The sequence below is a fragment of the Dendropsophus ebraccatus genome, chromosome 4, assembly GCF_027789765.1.
Source record: "Dendropsophus ebraccatus isolate aDenEbr1 chromosome 4, aDenEbr1.pat, whole genome shotgun sequence".
Taxonomy (NCBI): Eukaryota; Metazoa; Chordata; class Amphibia; order Anura; family Hylidae; genus Dendropsophus; species Dendropsophus ebraccatus.
This window is the reverse complement of record NC_091457.1, coordinates 146,583,442-146,603,079: the sequence shown is the minus strand read 5'-3', so window position 1 is coordinate 146,603,079 and position 19,638 is coordinate 146,583,442. Positions and strand designations below refer to the sequence as shown.

General features: G+C 46.2%; 1 protein-coding gene across 1 annotated transcript; it reads left to right on the top strand.

The window, feature by feature from the left end:
- Positions 1 to 12,401: 12,401 nt before the first annotated feature.
- On the top strand, positions 12,402 to 18,578 carry NDUFA6 (NADH:ubiquinone oxidoreductase subunit A6). The gene is made up of 3 exons (XM_069968946.1): positions 12,402 to 12,573; positions 15,796 to 15,911; positions 18,380 to 18,578. Exons 1-3 carry the CDS (start codon positions 12,444 to 12,446, stop codon positions 18,509 to 18,511), a joined length of 378 nt encoding a protein of 125 aa, XP_069825047.1. The 5' UTR covers positions 12,402 to 12,443; the 3' UTR covers positions 18,512 to 18,578.
- The last annotated feature ends 1,060 nt before the right edge of the window (positions 18,579 to 19,638 follow it).

Below are 19,638 nucleotides of genomic sequence, written 5' to 3'. Positions count from 1 at the left end.
GACAGAAGCTTCTGAGCCAGATCTACTCTACACCAGTGTGATAAATAACTCCCCATGTTGTCTGACCGGCCATTTATAAAGGAGCTGGAGCTGGAGTCGGAGCTGCGGTTTACCGACTCCACATGAACTGGTGAAACCAAACTGGAACTAGTTGGATATATGGATGAGTAGTGGCTAGAGATGAGCGAACCTGCCGAGGTTCGGGTTCGTATGAACATGAACCCTCGGCTTCTGATTCCTGCTGTCTGCCCGCTCCGTGGAGAGGGTGCATACAGCCTGAGGACCACCTGGAAAACTGGGATACAGCCTATGGCTATGGCTGTATCCCAGTTTTCCAGGCGGTCCTCAGGCTGTATCCACCCTCTCCACAGAGCTGCGGGTCACATGCTGTAACTGCGGCTGTATTGATAACAAAGGAACCTAGGGGCGATCTGGGGATCACTGGGGAATACAGAGGTCGGACCCCCTGCAATCTTACTTGTCCCCTATGTTGTGGAGAAGTTAGTTTAAGGTGGAAAACCTCTTTAAGAGACATAAACTTGTCAGCAATTACCGAAAATATTTGTTAGAATGTAAAAAAGCTTAAAGGGGTACTCTGGCGAAAATATTTTTCTTTCAGATAAACTGGTTTCAGAAAGTTGTATAGATTTATAATATACTTCTATTTAGAAATCACCAGTCTTTCAGTACTTCTCAGCTGATATTTGTCCTGCAGGAAGTGGTATATTCTTTCCAGTCTGACACAGTGCTCTCTGCTGCCACCTCTGTCCATGTCAGGAACTGTCAAGAGCAGGAAAGGTTTTCTATGGGGATTTGCTCTGGACAGTTCTTGACATGGACAGAGGTGGCAGCAGAAAACACTGTGTCAGACTGGGAAGAATACACCGTTTCCTGCAGGACATACAGCAGTTGATAAGAACTGTAAGACTGGAGATTAGAAGTAAATTACAAATCTATAAAACTTTCTGAAACCACTTGATTTGAAAGAAAAATATTTTTGCCAAGGTACCCCTTTAGGGAGACTCTATAAAGTAGAGAAGCTGGGAGTTCCAGGGTTTCACTGATCGGCAGGGTGCACACATCAGACTCACACTGATCAGCTGTTTGGCGCTACACTACACAGTAAGGCTATGTTCACACTACGTAAGTTTCCGACCACAGCGCGTTCCGTGAATAAGCGGCCGGAGACTTACGTAGTTTGCGTATAATGGAAAGTATACGAAGTACGGCTGCACAGTTCACTCTACGTACGAACTTACGCCAGGATCGTACGCGGCGGCGTAAACAATGAACCAGACCATTGTTTGCGGACGAAAATGCCGTAACTTATGCCCGTAGCGTTACATGCGGTCCCGTACGTAGTGGTGATTTCTTCATTTTTGCAGCTTTTTGTGTCGATCCAAAAGGTTCTGTGGGGTGTCCGGGGCTAGGCGAAGATTTCCAAGTAAAAGACCGCTGTCAGATCGCTACGTAGGGCGCTCGGGAAGCGTAAGTAGACTTCGGGCGTAAGTTCGCGGTCCGTACGTAGCCGGCCGCAAGTACCGTAAATCTCCGTCCGGAGTTTACCGCGTATATGTCCGGCCGCGAAAATATGCGGCCGGACATATACGCAGTGTGAACATAGCCTAAGGCTGCGTTCACACTACGTATATTTCAGTCGGTATATATTTCAGTCAGTATTGCAACCAAAACCAGGAGTGGTTTGAAAACACAGAAAGGATCTGTTCACGCAATGTTGAAATTGAGTGGATGGCCGCCATTTAATGGCAAATATTTGCTGTTATTTTAAAACAACGGCTGTTATATTGAAATAATGGCCGTTATTTACTGTTATATGGCGGCCATCCACTCAATTTCACCATTGTGTGAACAGATCCTTTCTGTGTTTTTAATCCACTCCTGGTTTTGGTTGCAATACTGACTGAAATATACTGACTGAAATATACGTAGTGTGAACCCAGCCTTACGGTGCGTTTACACAGACAGATTTATCTGACAGATTTTTGAAGCCAAAGCCAGGAATGGATTAGAAAAAAGGAGAAATCTCAGTGTTTCCTTTATGACCTTTGTTTATAGTCTGTTCCTGGTTTTGGCTTCAAAAATCTGTCAGATAAATCTGTCTGTGTAATCGCACCATAAGAGGAATTTGTTTCCGTTCAGTACGTAGTGGTGGCGATGTGTAACTGCAGCTCAGCTCCTGTGCAAGTGAATAGGAGATGAGCTGAAGTTACATAGCCATCACTACATGATGATTTACATTTTTCATTTGAACATCCAAGATATTAACTTCTTTTGTCAAAAGAATTTATATATGTAACAGCATATATTTTATGTTGTTTACATATGTTTATCACTAATTGCCATTATCTTTCATCCACACCATTATATGATCTTTTGAGGTTTAATGGGGTGGTGACAAGAAGAAAAAGACAAGGGGGGGAGATTTATCAAACATGGTGTAAAGTGAAACTGGCTCAGTTGCCCCTAGCAACCAATCAGATTCCACCTTTCATTCCTCACAGACTCTTTGGAAAATGAAAGGTGGAATCTGATTGGTTGCTAGGGACAACTGAGCCAGTTTCACTTTACACCATGTTTGATAAATCTCCCCCAAGGTCTATACCGATGCATTATGTTAAATGAAACATTCTAAATCTACAAGTATTTCTTAAAATGTATCATTTGAGAGATATAGACTCCCTAATCCCCCCATGTGCTCCTTAAATTCTTAACCTGTTGCCCTTGGTAACGGCCCATCAGACAGCCACTTTCCTGGGTCACTGATGCTCCGTTTAGTCCCAGTGACCTGATCTGTCTCATTAGTTCTGGCAATTGGTTTTCACTTCACATGTGTGGTGTTTTGCCGTACACAGCACTACTCGGCCAGTAATGGTGGTTGCCGTGACGCCAGTGCCAGTCCAGCACACAGGTGTGGTGTTGATACCTGTTTTAGATATGGCCGGTTTGTACTGTCCCCCGATGGTTAGTGACCTGCTGGGCTGTGATGGTCCCTTGGGCTCCTGCCACGGCAGTCCTGAGTGGAGAGATGACCCACCCGGACTATTGGTACCGCCACCCACAGAAAGGGGAAAATGACCCAAGGAATGTAGTGCATATGTGTAGGCGCTGGTGCAGGTGTAACAATGAGTCCCAGTAGAATAAATACAATGGCTTTACTGAACAGTTTCTTGGAATACAGAATACTTTGGCAGTAAATAACTTCTTTTGGTACAGACTTGTGTTCACTGAATCTGTGCTGTAAGTGCTGATATAGAAGGTAGTGGTACTTGTATAGTTTAGAGTTGTGCAGTAAAGAGGAGAGGAGTTTATCGAGGGGGGGGGGGGGGGTCCCAACCCAAGGTAGTTGTGTGCTCTGCCGGAACTTTTAGATATAAGAATACTTGAGACTTGAGAGAGATTCTTGTGCCTGTGTTTTGACTATAGTCTGACCACCTTTCGCCCTACAGTGTCGGGGACCCGTCCTACTAGGGTGACACAAGCCCTCGTCATGGTTACCTGGACGAAGCTAAGTGCCGAAATTATCCGGTGTCACCTGTGCTTCAAGATAGAGTGCGTAGACCTTCGTTACGATTGCTTTGCTCTATCTGGGTCAGTTCCTCTGTTCTATTATACTGCCATGCACTGTATAGAGAGGTTCTTGGCATGGGCTGGGATGATCCCTGACCTGTCCTCCTTGTAGGATCTAGCACTGCATTGTAACTGCAGTATCCAGAGTGGAAGGACTAAGTGTCTCTTGTTGCTTCCTACACAGGTGTGTCTCTGACTCTCCAACACAGCTGGACAGTCCCGGACAGGGGTCCTGGCAGAACCAGGCCTTGGCTTAACTACAGCAGGGATGCCTACTCTGTGTGTCTTCTTCCCCGGGAATATGTGTGAGACTACTCCTACACTTCCTACAGGGGTGTGTACTGAGCCCTGTGAGTGGTGGAGAAGAATGTGTGTCAGAAAAGAAGGAAAGCGATAGGTTAGAAAGAAACGGTATGTCTATTGGACAACAAAATACATAATGTAAGAGAAGCAGCAACCCCTTGGTAGCTACAGATGTGCAATAAATAAAAGCTTACATACAAAACACTGGCATATGGTGGTGAAACTAATATACAGAACACAGGAGCCACCTAGTGACAAAACCTAACGTTGTAGACACCCAGCCCTGTCCTGCAGAGGAGTGAACGCTTATCTATTGCAGTACGGGGCTGATACTTGTGATGTCATTGGGCAGCCAGGGGGAGAAGGAGGGAGGGGACTTTGGGGGATGGACTAAGGGCTCCTCTTAGGGCGGGGGGGAAATGTTGGGGGGGCCGGGTAGCTGCATTTTGTGTTATTTTTTGCATTTTGTGTTATTTTTTACATGTAATGTCTACATTTACTGCGACCCCTGCTGGACACTTTAGGTACATATACCTGGGTCGTTAGTCACTTTTTTTTTTAGAGAAATTGAAGTCTGCCTAATCTACTAAACTATGGGAAATAGCACTATATGTGCATTTCCCATAATTAGTGTAATTACGAATTTGTCTAAGTTTGCTTAGGAAATAACATATTAAACAATTGATTTTGGCCGGAGTTCTCCTTTACAATACAAAAACGTGACCACTTTACGTTATCCGATTTAATGCTGATGGCCTCCTGCTGCCCTCTCATCAGTCATTCCTTATCACCCTAATGAATCCACTTATTATGCAAACAACCTAATAACATTGCCACTTCATTAAGTCTCTAAGGGACTGACTTAAAACAGCCAAGCACAAAGCTGTGAGAAAGAATCGGGAGCTCAGACCTCCATCTTAAGGTCATTTTAGACGCCAGTTTGTCAGCAGTCAGAAACATCACTGACCTAGGAGATCCGCATTTGTTTACAGCACGGATGGGAGATGGGTAATTTTGGAATACATCTTGAGGCTGCGTTCACACTACGTATATTTCAGTCAGCATTGCAACCAAAACCAGGAGTGGATTAAAAACACAGAAAGGATCTGTCCACACAATGTTGAAATTGAGTGGATGGCCGCCATATAACAGTAAATAACGGCCATTATTTCAATATAACAGCCGTTGTTTTAAAATAACAGCAAATATTTGCCATTAAATGGCGGCCATCCACTCAATTTCACCATTGTGCGAACAGATCCTTTCTGTGTTTTCAATCCACTCCTGGTTTTGGTTGCAATACTGACTGAAATATACGTAGTGTGAACGCAGCCTTAAAAATTATGTTCTATAACGTGAGCAGAATGAGTAGATCAAGGGAAACTCATATGTCATCTGCTCAAAGCTGCCCATACACTTAAGCTGTCAGCTCAGTTTGGCTGACAGGAATCTCTCCCAAAATTTCCATACAGCGTTAATGCTCAGCTTGGCAACCCAAGTAAGATTTTCAACGGGGAAAGGAAATAAGTTATTGTCAGGCACCTCAGAGAAAAGCTTGGCAAGAGAAGAATTTTTGTCTTATAAGGTATATTACAAAGTTTTTAATATTCTCTTATATGCAAAGTTTGTTGATACAACAGAGCCTATTAAATTACAGGGAAGAATCTATCAAGGCAAACCTAGAAAAAAGCCTCTAATTTATGCATAAACAACGCCAAGAGGAGGGGATGCAGCTGCCCCAGAGGGCGTGTGGCCACTGCACGTGTTGCATTTATCACAATTTATGACTGCAGGAGCAAATTATAGCTGAAATACATGCCAGCTTGGAGCTGGCATAGATTTTAAGGGATTAGAAGAACATAGCTGATTTCTTCCAGAAACAGCACCACCCTTGTCCTTAGTTTGTGCGTGGTATTGCAGCTTCATTTTATTGAAATGAGCAGAGCCAAGTTGTACTACCACATACCACCTAATGACAGGTGTGGCGCTGTGTTTGGAAAGAAAAAAAAAATACAACTATGGTTTTTGTTATTCTGGATTACCACTTTAAAGGGGTGTTCCTATCTGAGCTTCATACCTATCAATAAGGATAACAAACTGATCCCACCAAGAATGGGGACACAATTGACCCTGCAATGAATGGAGAGCTTACTGTGCCGCTACATATATATATACCAGGAAAATATAGTTAGTTACCTGCCACGCTGAGAGTTCCCTCCACAGTGCACAGCTAATTCTCTTTTTCTACATTTTACGGTTGGGAGCAGAGCTGGGCTGTTTGCCAGCATTACACACACAGGACTTCTTTTCCTTACTTCTCTGGTCAATTACAGCACAGTACATACTCCTCTCTGCTATGCCAAGCCATAGTGCTGGTGAATGTGCACTGAACAGGCTGCACTGTTATGGATAATTTACACAGTACACTACTATGTGGAGGGAGAAGGAGAAATGGTTACTGATTGTACTGGGGTTGCAAAATACTATGTCAGCAGAAATTAAAGAAACAGCAGCACAGCATGGAAGGGGTTACACTAAGCACTGAACCACTACTGCTGAGGATCTAAAGGGCGGGGGAAGAGAAGATTACACTGCAGCACTGTGGACAGAGAACAGGAGTAGATACACTGCTATTTACTCAAGGGACAGATGCCCTGAGCTTTATAGATGGTGAGAGATGAGAAGCCTTGATTTACCTTTCCTGTATTATCCCTTGAAAACAGCAAATTGCACTCACCCGATTCAAGTAGTTTTTCTAGGGTAACGAGTCACTTTATAGAAATAAAGTTATTTAAAAATATCTTAGTAATCATATATAAAATCGCATGGGGGGGGGGCGGTCTTGTTTAAAATGACAGTACCCATTTAAAAGAGATGCAGCAGTTAGTGGTCACCGCCAGGCTTATGCACTAATATTTACAGTGAAGTGCAGACACTGATCAAAGATCTTTTTTGCACTGGGCACCTGAGGCACTGAAAACACCATAAGCACATCTGTGAGGTGCTGGGGAAGGTTTGACAGGGTTACTTTTAAAGTGGTACTCAGGTGCCAATTATTTTTTTTTTTACATTTCTCTAATAAAGTTATATAACCTTGTAAAATGTATGTTCCTGCTGTATGTCCTGCACGAACTGCACGGCTGCTCAAGCCCTGGTCCCACCAATGGCACATATCGTTGCTAGAGATGTACAGAGTCTGATTGTTCTGCATTTGAATACCGGTGGCTGAAGAAGTTGAATGCAGCTCTGAGTCCTGGAAAACATGGAGTCAGCTAAAGACCGTAGACTGTATCTAGGGCGGGGTATTAATTAATTTGCCCTTAGGGGGCCTGACAAACAGAGTTTTTTCTAGAAAATCACTAATTTGATCTTCCAAAAAAATTAATGTGTGGGATCCTGTGCGGCATAAAAGTAGTGTCCTGCTCCTCTTTTACCCTATCTGTGCTGCACAGAAAGGGTTAAAGAGAGGTGGCACAGAGGGGGCACAGTTACTATGTGAAGTAATACAGTTGCTTCCTCAAACACCCATAAAATAGTATGTAATTAGGCTGCAAGCAGAAAATGTTCTGTTTATTTAGAAAAAAAAGAAAATAAAGAGTCACTGTCGTATTTTTTTGTGTGAAATCAATAGTCCAGGCGATTTTAAGAAACGTTGTAATTGGGTTTATTAGACAAATATGCCATTATCTGCATTCAAAACGACTTTCCCCAGGTCCCCCCCTCCCTCTCTCTCATTCACTGCTCATTATCAGGAAATCTTGACTCTTTTACATCAGTCGGATCCTGTCTGTTCTATCGAGAGGGGAGGGGGAGATTAGTCTCCAGCAGAGAGCACAGGACAAAGGATTACACAGCGGGACCCGTGTGAAAGCTGGTATTCAGAGGTCAGTGCTGACCTCAGAGGAGATAGCACGGTGATGTAGCTGTAAATTAACTCTTTGTTGTCCTGTTTTGGTGCCTCATCTCCCTCCACCCCTCCCCTCTACATAGAAAACTATGAAGACAGGGGGGAGAGCTTCAAACTGCTTTTTCATGATAAAAATGCATTTTTCGGCTAATAAACCCAATTACAAAGTTTCTTAAAATCACCTGTACTTTTGATCTTTGCAAAAAAAATAAAACATTTAAACGACAGGTACACTTTAAGTCGAGAATTGTCCATAATGTTAAAAAAATGAGATTTTTACTTTTTGGCCATATTGCCCAGCCCTAGCAGTATCCATATTTTCCAGGACTCCTAAAGGCTGCATCCAACTTCTTCAGCCACCAGTATTCAAATGGCGAACAATCGGAGTAGAACATGCTCGAGTTGCGCTAATCTCTAATTGTCACATATACCAAGCCTTCCTTGAGGTCTATTCTAATGCATGTTATGGTCCTTTAACGGAGCGATAATTCGCCCAAGCCATCGTTTAGCGATTTCGAGGTAACGATTTGGTATTTATAACGATCAGCGTTTAGACAAAACAATAGATCGTTTGAAAAAAATGTTATTGCGATCGTTTTAAGATCGCTTAATCCTTGTCACAGCCGCGGCGGCGTCCCGCGTTCCGGGCCGCCGCCGCGACCGCTTCCTGCCCCATGCAGCAGCCGGTGTCCATAGTCGGGGACCCGGCGCTGCTATCACCTCGGCCCCGGGGGGCGCCTCACCTCTCCACGCTCCTGTCTCCCGCTGTGCCGGCCGGCGCGCGCGTCCCCGCCTCCTCGGGCGCGCGCGCGCCGGCTGTCTCAGATTTAAAGGGGCAGTGCGCTCCTAATTGGTAGTTGCACCTAATCACTCCCCTATAAATCCCAGCATGCCCTGTCCCCTGGGTTGGAGCCTCTACATGCTTCCCTTAGCGTTTGGCCCAGCTCCCTGTTGTTCCTGTGTCCTGTCCGTTACCTGGTCCCAAGTCCCTGTTCCTGGTTCCTGTTCCCCTGTCACTCCACCTGTTCCCGTGTCCAGCCTGTCACGTGCTCTCTCATCTGCAGACTATTGCCTGTGCCATCTCCTGCCACGCCTCGCCTGCCGACACCAGCAACCAAGCCAGGGGTAGCGACCTGGGGGTCGCCTGCCGCAGCAAGTCCATCCCGCCTTGCGGCGGGCTCTGGTGAAAACCAGCGGCCCCTTAGACTCCGCTCCCTGGTGAGGTTCGTGCCATCGCTGGTGCCGGTCCAGTGGATCCACTACTCCGGGCGTTACAGTAGGCTCCAACCATGGATCCCGGCGAGGTGCCCGATCTCCGTGACGTCGCCAGAGTGGTCACTCAGCAGGCGCAACAAATCCAGAAACAGTCACAGCAGATCCAGCAACTCACTGCCGCCTTACAGCAGCAGACTACTGCCCAGCGCACACCACCTCCTGACGCTTCTTCTTCACTCCGACTGGCCCTCCCAAGCAAGTACTCTGGGGACTCTAAGTTGTGCAGAGGATTCTTGACTCAGTGCACCATGCACATTGAACTTTTGAGTAGTCAGTTTTCCACCGAGCGCTCTAAAGTGGCTTTCATCATCAGCCTATTAGAAGGTAGAGCCCTGGCCTGGGCCACGCCACTGTGGGACCGTGATGATCCAGTTGCTGCCAATCTCCGGGCCTTCCTATTCGAGTTTCGCTCCGTCTTTGAGGAACCTGCCCGTGCTTCTTCAGCCGAGACTGCTCTCCTCAACCTCTCTCAAGGCAGCTCCTCTGTTGGTGACTACGCCATCCAGTTCCGCACCCTGGCAGCCGAATTGGACTGGAACGAGGCCGCCCTATTGGCCACCTTCAAGAAGGGCCTGTCTAGTCGTGTGAGAGACGTGCTCGCTGCCCGAGACCTGCCTACCTCCCTGAACGAACTCATTCTACTGGCCACCCGAGTTGATACTCGTTTTTCGGAGAGGGAGGAGGAGGTTCGGCATGAACATTTACTAACACGTTCCCGTCGCCATCCCCAGCTGGCGCCGGTTTTCCAGAATCCTGACCTTTCGATGTCCCAACCCTCTCCTGAGATTCCTATGCAGGTGGAACGGGCTCACCTGACGCCTGATGAAAGAATCCGGCGCCTGGAGCAGAATCTCTGTCTCTATTGCGGTGGTTCCGATCACTTCCGGCTGGGATGTCCCCTACGTCCCCAAACATCCGGAAAATGCTCGCACCTAGGTCCGGTGGGACAGGTGTCCCTAGGTGTGAATGCCACCACTCCAAGTCTGTCTATGCCAGTTTCCATCCGGACTCCCTCAGGACAAAATCATCAGACTACTGCCTTCCTCGATTCTGGGTCAGCAGGCAGTTTTATTGCGGCAACATTGGTCCAAAGATGGCGGCTACCCGTGACCCGACTAGCCAGGCCCCTGACTATCTCCTCGGTCACAGGCGAAATACTTACCGACCGTGTGTACTACCAGACCGCACCTTTAGTCCTCCAGGTGGGTCCTTTACATCAAGAAGAGATATCCTTCTACGTCCTGCCCCATTCTTCCCCCGCGGTCCTCCTGGGACTCCCGTGGCTGCAAGAACATGCCCCTCAACTGGACTGGAGAACCGGGGAAATTCTCAGTTGGGGTCAGGACTGTTCCAACCAGTGTCTCAGGTCACCTCAGACCAAGTGTACTATGTCGTTTCCTGTCCCAGCCAAGCCTCTATCCGACCTACCGGCAGAAGACCAAGACTCGGCGGATGCCTTCTCTGCCGAGGTGTACCCTCTCTCCGTACCCAAGACTAAGGTCGGGTCCTCTCACCACCGGGAGAACTTACAGAAGGTCCTCGTCCACAGACCCACAGTCCCTTGCCATGTTTTACCGCCTGATCGTCTAGCACCAGTCGTCACCTCCTCGCTTCGAAGAGGTATTTTGAAGTGGGGTCATTCCTCGTTGGAGGCCGGGCACCCTGGAGTCCGTAAGACCGGCCAACGGATCTCTCGCCACTACTGGTGGTCCAGTTTGTTTCAAGATGTCAAAGACTTTGTGGCTTCCTGTGCCATCTGCAGGCAAGAAAGAGGGGGAGGCCAAAGGGGGGGGGTACTGTCACAGCCGCGGCGGCGTCCCGCGTTCCGGGCCGCCGCCGCGACCGCTTCCTGCCCCATGCAGCAGCCGGTGTCCATAGTCGGGGACCCGGCGCTGCTATCACCTCGGCCCCGGGGGGCGCCTCACCTCTCCACGCTCCTGTCTCCCGCTGTGCCGGCCGGCGCGCGCGTCCCCGCCTCCTAGGGCGCGCGCGCGCCGGCTGTCTCAGATTTAAAGGGGCAGTGCGCTCCTAATTGGTAGTTGCACCTAATCACTCCCCTATAAATCCCAGCATGCCCTGTCCCCTGGGTTGGAGCCTCTACATGCTTCCCTTAGCGTTTGGCCCAGCTCCCTGTTGTTCCTGTGTCCTGTCCGTTACCTGGTCCCAAGTCCCTGTTCCTGGTTCCTGTTCCCCTGTCACTCCACCTGTTCCCGTGTCCAGCCTGTCACGTGCTCTCTCATCTGCAGACTATTGCCTGTGCCATCTCCTGCCACGCCTCGCCTGCCGACACCAGCAACCAAGCCAGGGGTAGCGACCTGGGGGTCGCCTGCCGCAGCAAGTCCATCCCGCCTTGCGGCGGGCTCTGGTGAAAACCAGCGGCCCCTTAGACTCCGCTCCCTGGTGAGGTTCGTGCCATCGCTGGTGCCGGTCCAGTGGATCCACTACTCCGGGCGTTACAATCCTATCTCATACATAGGGTGAAATCGTTGAAAGACTGTTTACACTAAGCGATCTGCGAATTTTTTGCGAACGACCAGCGACGATTTGAGAACATGTTGAAAGATCAAAATGAACGATTTCTCGCTGGTCGTTTTATCGTTTGCTGTGTTTACATGAGCCGATTATCGTTCGAATGCAATCGTTATCGCTCAAATTCGAACGATAATCGTTCTGTGTAAAAGCACCATTAGACACTACATTCTGGTAAGCTGTCTGTGTCAGGAGTGCTGCAGGAGTACAGTGTAGCAGAATGACTAGGGACAACGGTCAATAACTACTTGTTCCTCCACAGGATGAAGTGACTGACACAGACAGCTTTCTCAAGTGTATTGTCTTTTCTAATACTAACATGCAATAGAATAGACAAGGGAGGCTCAGTATCAGCATGCAGTACTGCTAGAGATATGTGCTGGGACTAGGGCTTAAGCAGCCCTGCAGTTCCTGACATAGCTAATGAGCTAATGGGGGGGCAGAAGAGTGAGAGTATGTGCTGGCATTAAATGCAAAAGTGTGTGTGTGTGTATGTGTGTGTGTATATATCAGGCAACGTATTTGTGTGTGTGTGTGTGTATTTACACCTTCTTTGATAGTCCAGACTTGCCACCACTATACAGCACTTGAGTGGAGAAGCTGCATAGAGGACAGCAGATAGCTCCCTTCCCAGCTCCTACTATACAATAATACCGATATTATAAATATATAAAAGAAACAAATAATAAAATAAGTAAATAAATACATAAAAGCATGCTTCTCCCTGTTAGGTAAGAACTATCGAGGAAGAACAGGGGAGTCACGTGATCAGCGGCTCACATGACATTACGTCATCGTACGTCCTGACGTACACTTCCAGCTTACGCACGCCCGTGGGAAAATGGCGGCGACCAAGAGTGCTAGTCGGGTCCTTAGTGCTGTCAAACCGATTCTCAGCCGGGATTTGAACGATGCGAAGCGGCGAGTGCGGGAGCTGTACCGAGCCTGGTACCGGGAGGTGCCCAACACAGGTGCGGCGGCCGCGGCGGCTCACACCGTGCACTCACCTTGACCTTCACAGTTGCCGGGGACGAGACGTCCGTTAGTTTGAAGTGATCCCAACGGGAGAAGATAGAACCCTGATGCTGTATACTTTATATATGGAAACTTCAAAGCGGAGCCGCTGTTATCCCGCGCTGTGGGGGAAACGGCGACACGTTACACAGATCCCTAGTGCACAGGCTCAGACACTATATATATATATATATATATATATATATATATATATATATATATATATATATATATATTAGCAATGTGGAGTCCTTCTGACATATATATATATCAGGCAATGTATTTAGGCCAATGGCTTATACGCCTTATTACTCCACAGTGTGACAACAGAAGTAGCCATTGTCTTTCTCCTTGTTCCTTCCCTCTTTGCCCTATTGATATACAGAGAATAATGAAAGAACGTAGGAAACTAAACTTTGTCAATTTTTTTTGTTTTTATGATGGACCCCATTAAAGTCTATGAGGTCTCAGGATCCGTCAGTGTACTCTGTGTAGCGAACTCTCCGGTTCCAGCCGTGGATGCGTCACACTGTATGTGTAAGGCTGGGTTCACACTGCGTTTTTACAATCCATTTAACGTAGATGTTTTATGGGAAAAAAACTGATGCAATTGTGTGTTATCCGTTTGAATTTGTTTTTCCATTGATGTCCTTTATAAAAATTAAAAAAAAAATGGATTGAAACGGATGAGGTTTTTTTTTTTTAATGGACACAAGTAGTGTTTATCTATACATTAAAAGTAACCAATTAAAAATGGATACCTTGCATAGATTGCAAAAACCCAGTGTGAACATGGCCTTATGTACAAGTGGATGTGGCATGAATGCTACCAGTGTATATGGAAAGTGTATACATAGGCTTTAGAGATGAGCGAACCTGGAGCATGCTCGAGTCCATCCGAACCAGAACTTTTGGCATTTGATTAGCGGTGACTGCTGAGGTTGGATAAAGCCCTAACGCTATGTGGAAAACATGCATATAGTCATTGGCTGTATCCATGTTTTCCAGACAACCTTAGAGCTTTATCCAAGTTCAGCAGCCACCGCTAATCAAATGCCGAACGTTCGGGTTCGGATCGACTCGAACCCAAACCCAGTTCACTCATCTCTAATAGGCACTAGACATGAGCCAATCTACAGTGAGAACGAAGCAAAACGCTTTCTTCCTATCTGCGTTCTGCAAATTGGGCTGCGGGCTTTGATGTCGGCTCCGCTCTGCGCCGCTCCTCCCTGGGTGCTGGGAAAAGATGGATCCAGTCCTGGGAAACTTGGTCCATCCTTTCCCAGCACCCACAGAGGAGCAGAACAGAGCGGAGCCGACATCAAAGCCCACAGCCCAATTTGCAGAATGCAGATAGGAAGAAAGCGTTTTGCTTTTTACTGGAGATCTCTAATAGGCATCAAATGCATCCAGGCCAGTATACATCATTATAGCTTTTTTATTTTTCCTTTGATGTACACAGAAATCCTCCTGTAGCGGGGTTCATGTATGTCTATCAGCCCAGCACCATCCCTGATAGCTGGATCTTTTGCTTCCATCTGTTGCCCTATAGGCAGGAATAGGGGCTCAGTGGCAGGCCTGTGAACCATCCAGCATGGGTTCAGCCTATTAGAAAACCCTGCATGCAACAGTTTTTTGTCCCATGCCTGGAAGCTGGATGTCCGAGATATGTGACACAGGCTACAAATGCAATGCTCAAGCACCCTTAAGGGTAAATTCACACGGGCGGATCTGCAGCTAATCCGCAGCTAACTCACAGCTAATCCGCACTAACCAAACATGCTGCTAAAAACGCATTAAACCTAATGGAATCATTATCACAGCTGAATCTTGTGTGGGAATACTCACAGCTTGAAACTCCTGCGGATTTGCCCGTGTGAATTTACCCTAAGGGTAAATTCACATGGGCGTCTCGCATAAAAAAAAATGCAGCTAATCCGCAATACACGTATTAATAATAATAAGAATAATGTATTGCGGATTAACTGCGTTTTTTTTATGCGAGACGCCCGTATGAATTTACCCTTAAGGTGTTATTCAGTGCTACGAAAACATGGCCACTTTCTTTCAGAGACAGCACCACTCTTGTCTCCAGTTCAGGTGCGGTTTGCAATTAAGCTCCATTCACTTTAAAGGGGTTATCCAGCGCTACAAAAACATGGCCACTTTTCCCTCTACTGTTGTCTTCAGTTCAGGTGTGGTTTGCAATTAAGCTCTATTTACTTCAATGGAACTGAGTTTCAAAACCCCACCCAAACTGGAGACGAGCGGTGCTGTCTGTGGAAGAAAGTGGCCATGTTTTTCTAGCGCTGAATAATCCCTTTAACTATCAAAGAGTGGTCTCCAAGGTTTTTGAGGTTGTTGACAGTATACCAGCATGGTAGTGTGATCATGCAGCTAGGGCCATTTAAACTCCCTTCAGGATACGTTCACACTTACCGGATCCGCAGCAGATTTAATTTAAATAACTGAACACAGCATCAAATCTGCACCATCAAATCTGCTATGGATTTGCTGCGGATCCTGTAGGTGTGAACGCACCCTCAAGGTGCAGCATATTTTGGCCTTGAGAAAATCTTTTTTTTTTCTTCTTCTTCAGGGAGCTGTAGTTTTTAATGGCAGAAATTTACGTAGCATATAATGTACTGCGATAATTTGGTTCCTGGGTGGTCACAATGTGACAGAAACTACCTGCTCAACCTGTCAGTGACTGCAGAGGTGTCCTGCTTCAGTCACTGACTGTCTGTCTGAGTAGGCAATTATCTGCAAGGTCATGGTGTCACAGGATTGGGAGCTACAGTACACCAGTGGGTGACCGTGGGTGGTGGTGTTGCGCCAAGAGGGCACCAGGATGGACAAGTGTCACTTCATTACTATTTTCCTACCACCCACTGCCCTCCCTGTTTTTTATGTTTGCCCAGAGCTCTCTTTAAATGGTGCGGTGGCTCAGAATGGGTCCAGCGAATTCATTTATCCTTCCTAGTAGCCGCATCATACAATTTTTTTTTTTCCTTTTAGTGCAAGTTTGGTTAATGAGTGAAAAGAACCTGAAATCTACAATATGCTTCCTTTGCATGGGGCAGTACATTTAGATAGTGGACTCTGGTACACACTGGCAAGGCCCAAACACCGGTAAGGTTACATACTGAGCACTGATCTTTGTGTTTTTTGCTCCACAGTTCATGTGTATCAGCTTGACATCACTACAAAACAAGGAAGGGACAAGGTGAGAGAGGAGTTTAAGAAAAATGCACATGCAACAGATCCCAGAGTCATCGATCTCCTTGTAATCAAGGTAAAACTTTTCCTAAATCCTTAATTCCACCTCTTCCATTTACACATCCTTTTAAAGGGGTTGTCCGAGATTAATTGATACTTGGGGATACTGCTGGGGGATATGTCAGTATACTTGCCTGTCTCGCTCCCCTGCTCCTGCTGGATCTCAGGCCGCCCGGTCGCTTCTGCTGTCAGTGTTTTGGAAACATCTGGTGACACCTGCTCCCCCTAGAAATGGGTGGTCAGCATAGATCCTATATGTCACAGGATGTTTCAAAAATACTGACTGCGGGGAAAAACAGACGACCAGAGATCCAGCAACAGCAGGGGAGTGAGGTAGGTAACCTTACTGACATCCCCAGCAGGATCCCCAACTATCAGTTTATCATGAACAACCTTTTTAATGTTATGATTTATTAGCTATATTTTTTAACATTATCCTTACCTGGTTAATAACTATATCATACATATTCTCTGAAGACCCTTAAAGGGGTTGTTTAGCATCTTAAAGGAGAAGTCTGGCGAAATTTTTTATTAAAGTATTGTATTGTCCCCCAAAAGTTATACAAATCCCCAATATACACTTATTACTGGAAATGCTTGTAAAGTGTTTTTTCCCTGCACTTACTACTGCAGCAAGGCTTCACTTCCTGGATAACATGGTGATGTCACGACCCGACTCCCAGAGCTGTGCGGGCTGTGGTTGCTGGAGAGGATTATGGCAGAGGGGTGGTCAGTGTCCCTCAGTGTCCCCCTGCCATCACCCTCTCCAGCAGCCACAGCCCGCACAGCTCTGGGAGTTGGGGCGTGGCATCACCATTTTATCCAGGAAGTGACATCACCATCGTACCCAGGAAGTGACATCACTGTTTTATCCAGGAAGTGAAGCCTTGATGCAGTAGTAAGTGCAGGGAAAAAAATCACTTTATGTACATTTTCCGTAATAAGTGTATATTGGTGATTTGTATAACTTTTTTTTTTTTTTTTTTTTTTTTTTTTTTGGGGGGGGGGGGGGGGGCATTATAAAACACTAATTGGTGCACTCCACATGCCTAGTAAACCCCTTTTAAAGCAACTCTGTACCCACAATCTGGCCCCCCCCCCCCCCCCAGACCACTTGTACCTTCGAATAGCTGCTTTTAATCCAAGATCTGTCCTGGGGTCCGTTCGGCAGGTGATGCAGTTACTGTCTTAAAAAAACAAATTAACTTGCAGCCCTGTGCCAAATGGGAGTATCTGTGCCCTAACTTTGCACCACCCCTCTGTCCCTCCTCCCCACCCTCCTCATCATTAGGAATGTTCCAGGCAGATTGCCTCCTATTCCCCACCTGTGTCAGCATGGCACATGGACTGGATCGTTAAGCAGCTGTGCAATGTTCAGCATGGAGAAGATGTTCCAGTGGCATTCCTAATGATGAAGAGGGTGGGGAGGAGGGACGGAGGGGTGGTGCAAAGTTAGGGCACAGATATTCCCGTTTGGCATGGGCTGCAAGTTTAAAAGTAGTTTTTTAGGACAATAACAGCATCGCCTGCCGAAAGGACCTCAGGACAGATCTTGGATTAAAAGCAGCTATCCGAAGGTACAAGTGGTTTGGGGGGGTCAGATTGTGGGTACAGAGTCACTTTAAGCCATGTCTTGATACATCGGTTGTTAATGCTAATGGTATTATGCACAGGTGTGAAACCTGCAGCCCTCCAGCTGATGCAAAGTCCCCTCAAGCCAAAGCTAAAGGCTGTCTGGTTATGATGAAAACCGTAGTTTTGCAACACCTGGAGGGTCACTGGGTCTATGTGTGCCTGTATATCCAGTCTATCCAAAACAATCTGTAGGCAACATGTTAGAGAGCAGGAGGAGCCAAGCAGCTTTATATACATAGTGGCAAGTAGATTGAATAATTTGTACGTCATTTAGAATGTTTTTATATATTGCTGCCCTGTTAGCAAACATCATAAACATGTTATGCTTACCTCTCCATGTCTCTGGTGTTCCCCTGACGACTACGGCCCTGCTACTCCTAAAGCCAATCAACAGGGAACACCGGAGAGGCTGCTTTGGGACATCGGGGGAGCACAGAGAGGTAGGCATAACATGTTTATTATGTTTACCAACAGGGCAGAAGTATATAAAAAATGAAAACGCTGAATAACCTCTTTAATCCAAGTAGAAAATTAAAGGAATACATTTACAAGTTATACTAAAATACTTTCTACAAATATCAGACTACTCTGCTCCTCCTGCTCTATAACCGGCTGCCTTTGGATTGGACTGCATATCTTCTGTGACAGGTTCCTATTGCATTTTAAGTTGACACAAAAACATACGACATGTCAGAAGTTTTGAGTAGCGACAGGAGGGGGAGTCTCGCTGCAGACTTTCTTGAATGACAAATACACTTTAATCACCTGTTCTGACAATATACAGCCCAGATCTTGTAGTGCTGAGATACATGTCCTCATCTTGTACTACTTACTGTGATTTCTCCTTAGGGGAAGATGGACTTAGAAGAAACAATAAAGGTATGGAAGCAGAAGACACACATTATGCGATATTTCCATGAGACAGAGATCCCACCCGCTGCTGACTTTCTTAATCGCTTCTATGCTGGCCAGGACTACTGAGGGCCGTTATACTTATATTTAATGTTTCTCTTGTGGCAAAAAAAATAAAATTTAAAGATGTATATTATTTACTTTATTTTATTTAAGGAGCTTTCTCATGCCTTGTTCTAATAAGACGTTATTCACGTTCCACCATCAGACACCTGCCTCCATTTCCAGCACATCCACCTCCTTCTGCCAAACTCAATATGTTGTGTCAGCGATAACTTGATGTCTCATGAAGTGACTGTATTCCAAACAGAAGAGATGAAAACTAGAGAGGCTTTTCCAGCTGAAGATAAAGCACAGATTTAGCGCGCTGAAGATCGTCATTATAGTGTACCTGTCACATCTTTTTTTCTTCGAAGAAATTAACAGGGGTTGTGATCACCAGCAGTTTTGCAATATACTTGCTTTATATTTAAAGTGACACTGTCACCTCCTTTTTGCATTCTGACATCTTGACACAGGTGTAAAGGGTAAATTTAGCGATTTTCATACCTTATTGCATATCATACGTCATGGTGTTCAAGTAAAAAGTGTCCTTTTATCAACTGCAGATTGTATTAAGTGGGTGTGGCCTCGCTGCATTAGCGCCACTTAGCCCCGCCCACAACGGCTCCGTTAGTACCACTCCTTGGCGCCCATTGGTTGGCCGACGTAAAGTGGGTGGGGTCTAGACCTTTCGGCCAGCCTGTTCCAATGGCCGGCGAGGGGGCGGTGCCAATGGTGCCATTGTGGGCGGGGCTAAGTGGTGCTGATGCTGCGAGGCCACGCCCACTTAATACAATCTGCAGTTGATAAAAGGACACTTTTTACTTGAACAAACACCATGACGTATGATATCAAATAAGGTATGAAAACCGCTAAATTTACCCTTTACACCTGTGTTGAGATGTCAGAATGCAAAAAGGGGGTGACAGTGTCACTTTAAGCTTTTCTATATTTAAATCAACATTATACATACGGCCAAACTTAGTTCCATGCTGATATTTAGTCTTTTCTCTGTTCAGAAAAAGTTACCAAACAAATTCAGTCCTTTGCGTGCTCACAGAACACAAGGATGGACACCTGTTCATTATGCAGGTTCTATTTCAACTAAGGGCAATTATCTTTTGCTATGACCTATGCGGCTTTCCAGGAGACGA

Bases quoted from the DNA above. Each gene is read 5' to 3' on its own strand.
- NDUFA6 (XM_069968946.1), top strand. From the start codon at position 12,444: ATGGCGGCGACCAAGAGTGCTAGTCGGGTCCTTAGTGCTGTCAAACCG. The intron at 12,574-15,795 runs GTGCGGCGGCCG...TTTGCTCCACAG, and splicing joins CCGGGAGGTGCCCAACACAG to TTCATGTGTATCAGCTTGAC. The intron at 15,912-18,379 runs GTAAAACTTTTC...ATTTCTCCTTAG, and splicing joins TCGATCTCCTTGTAATCAAG to GGGAAGATGGACTTAGAAGA.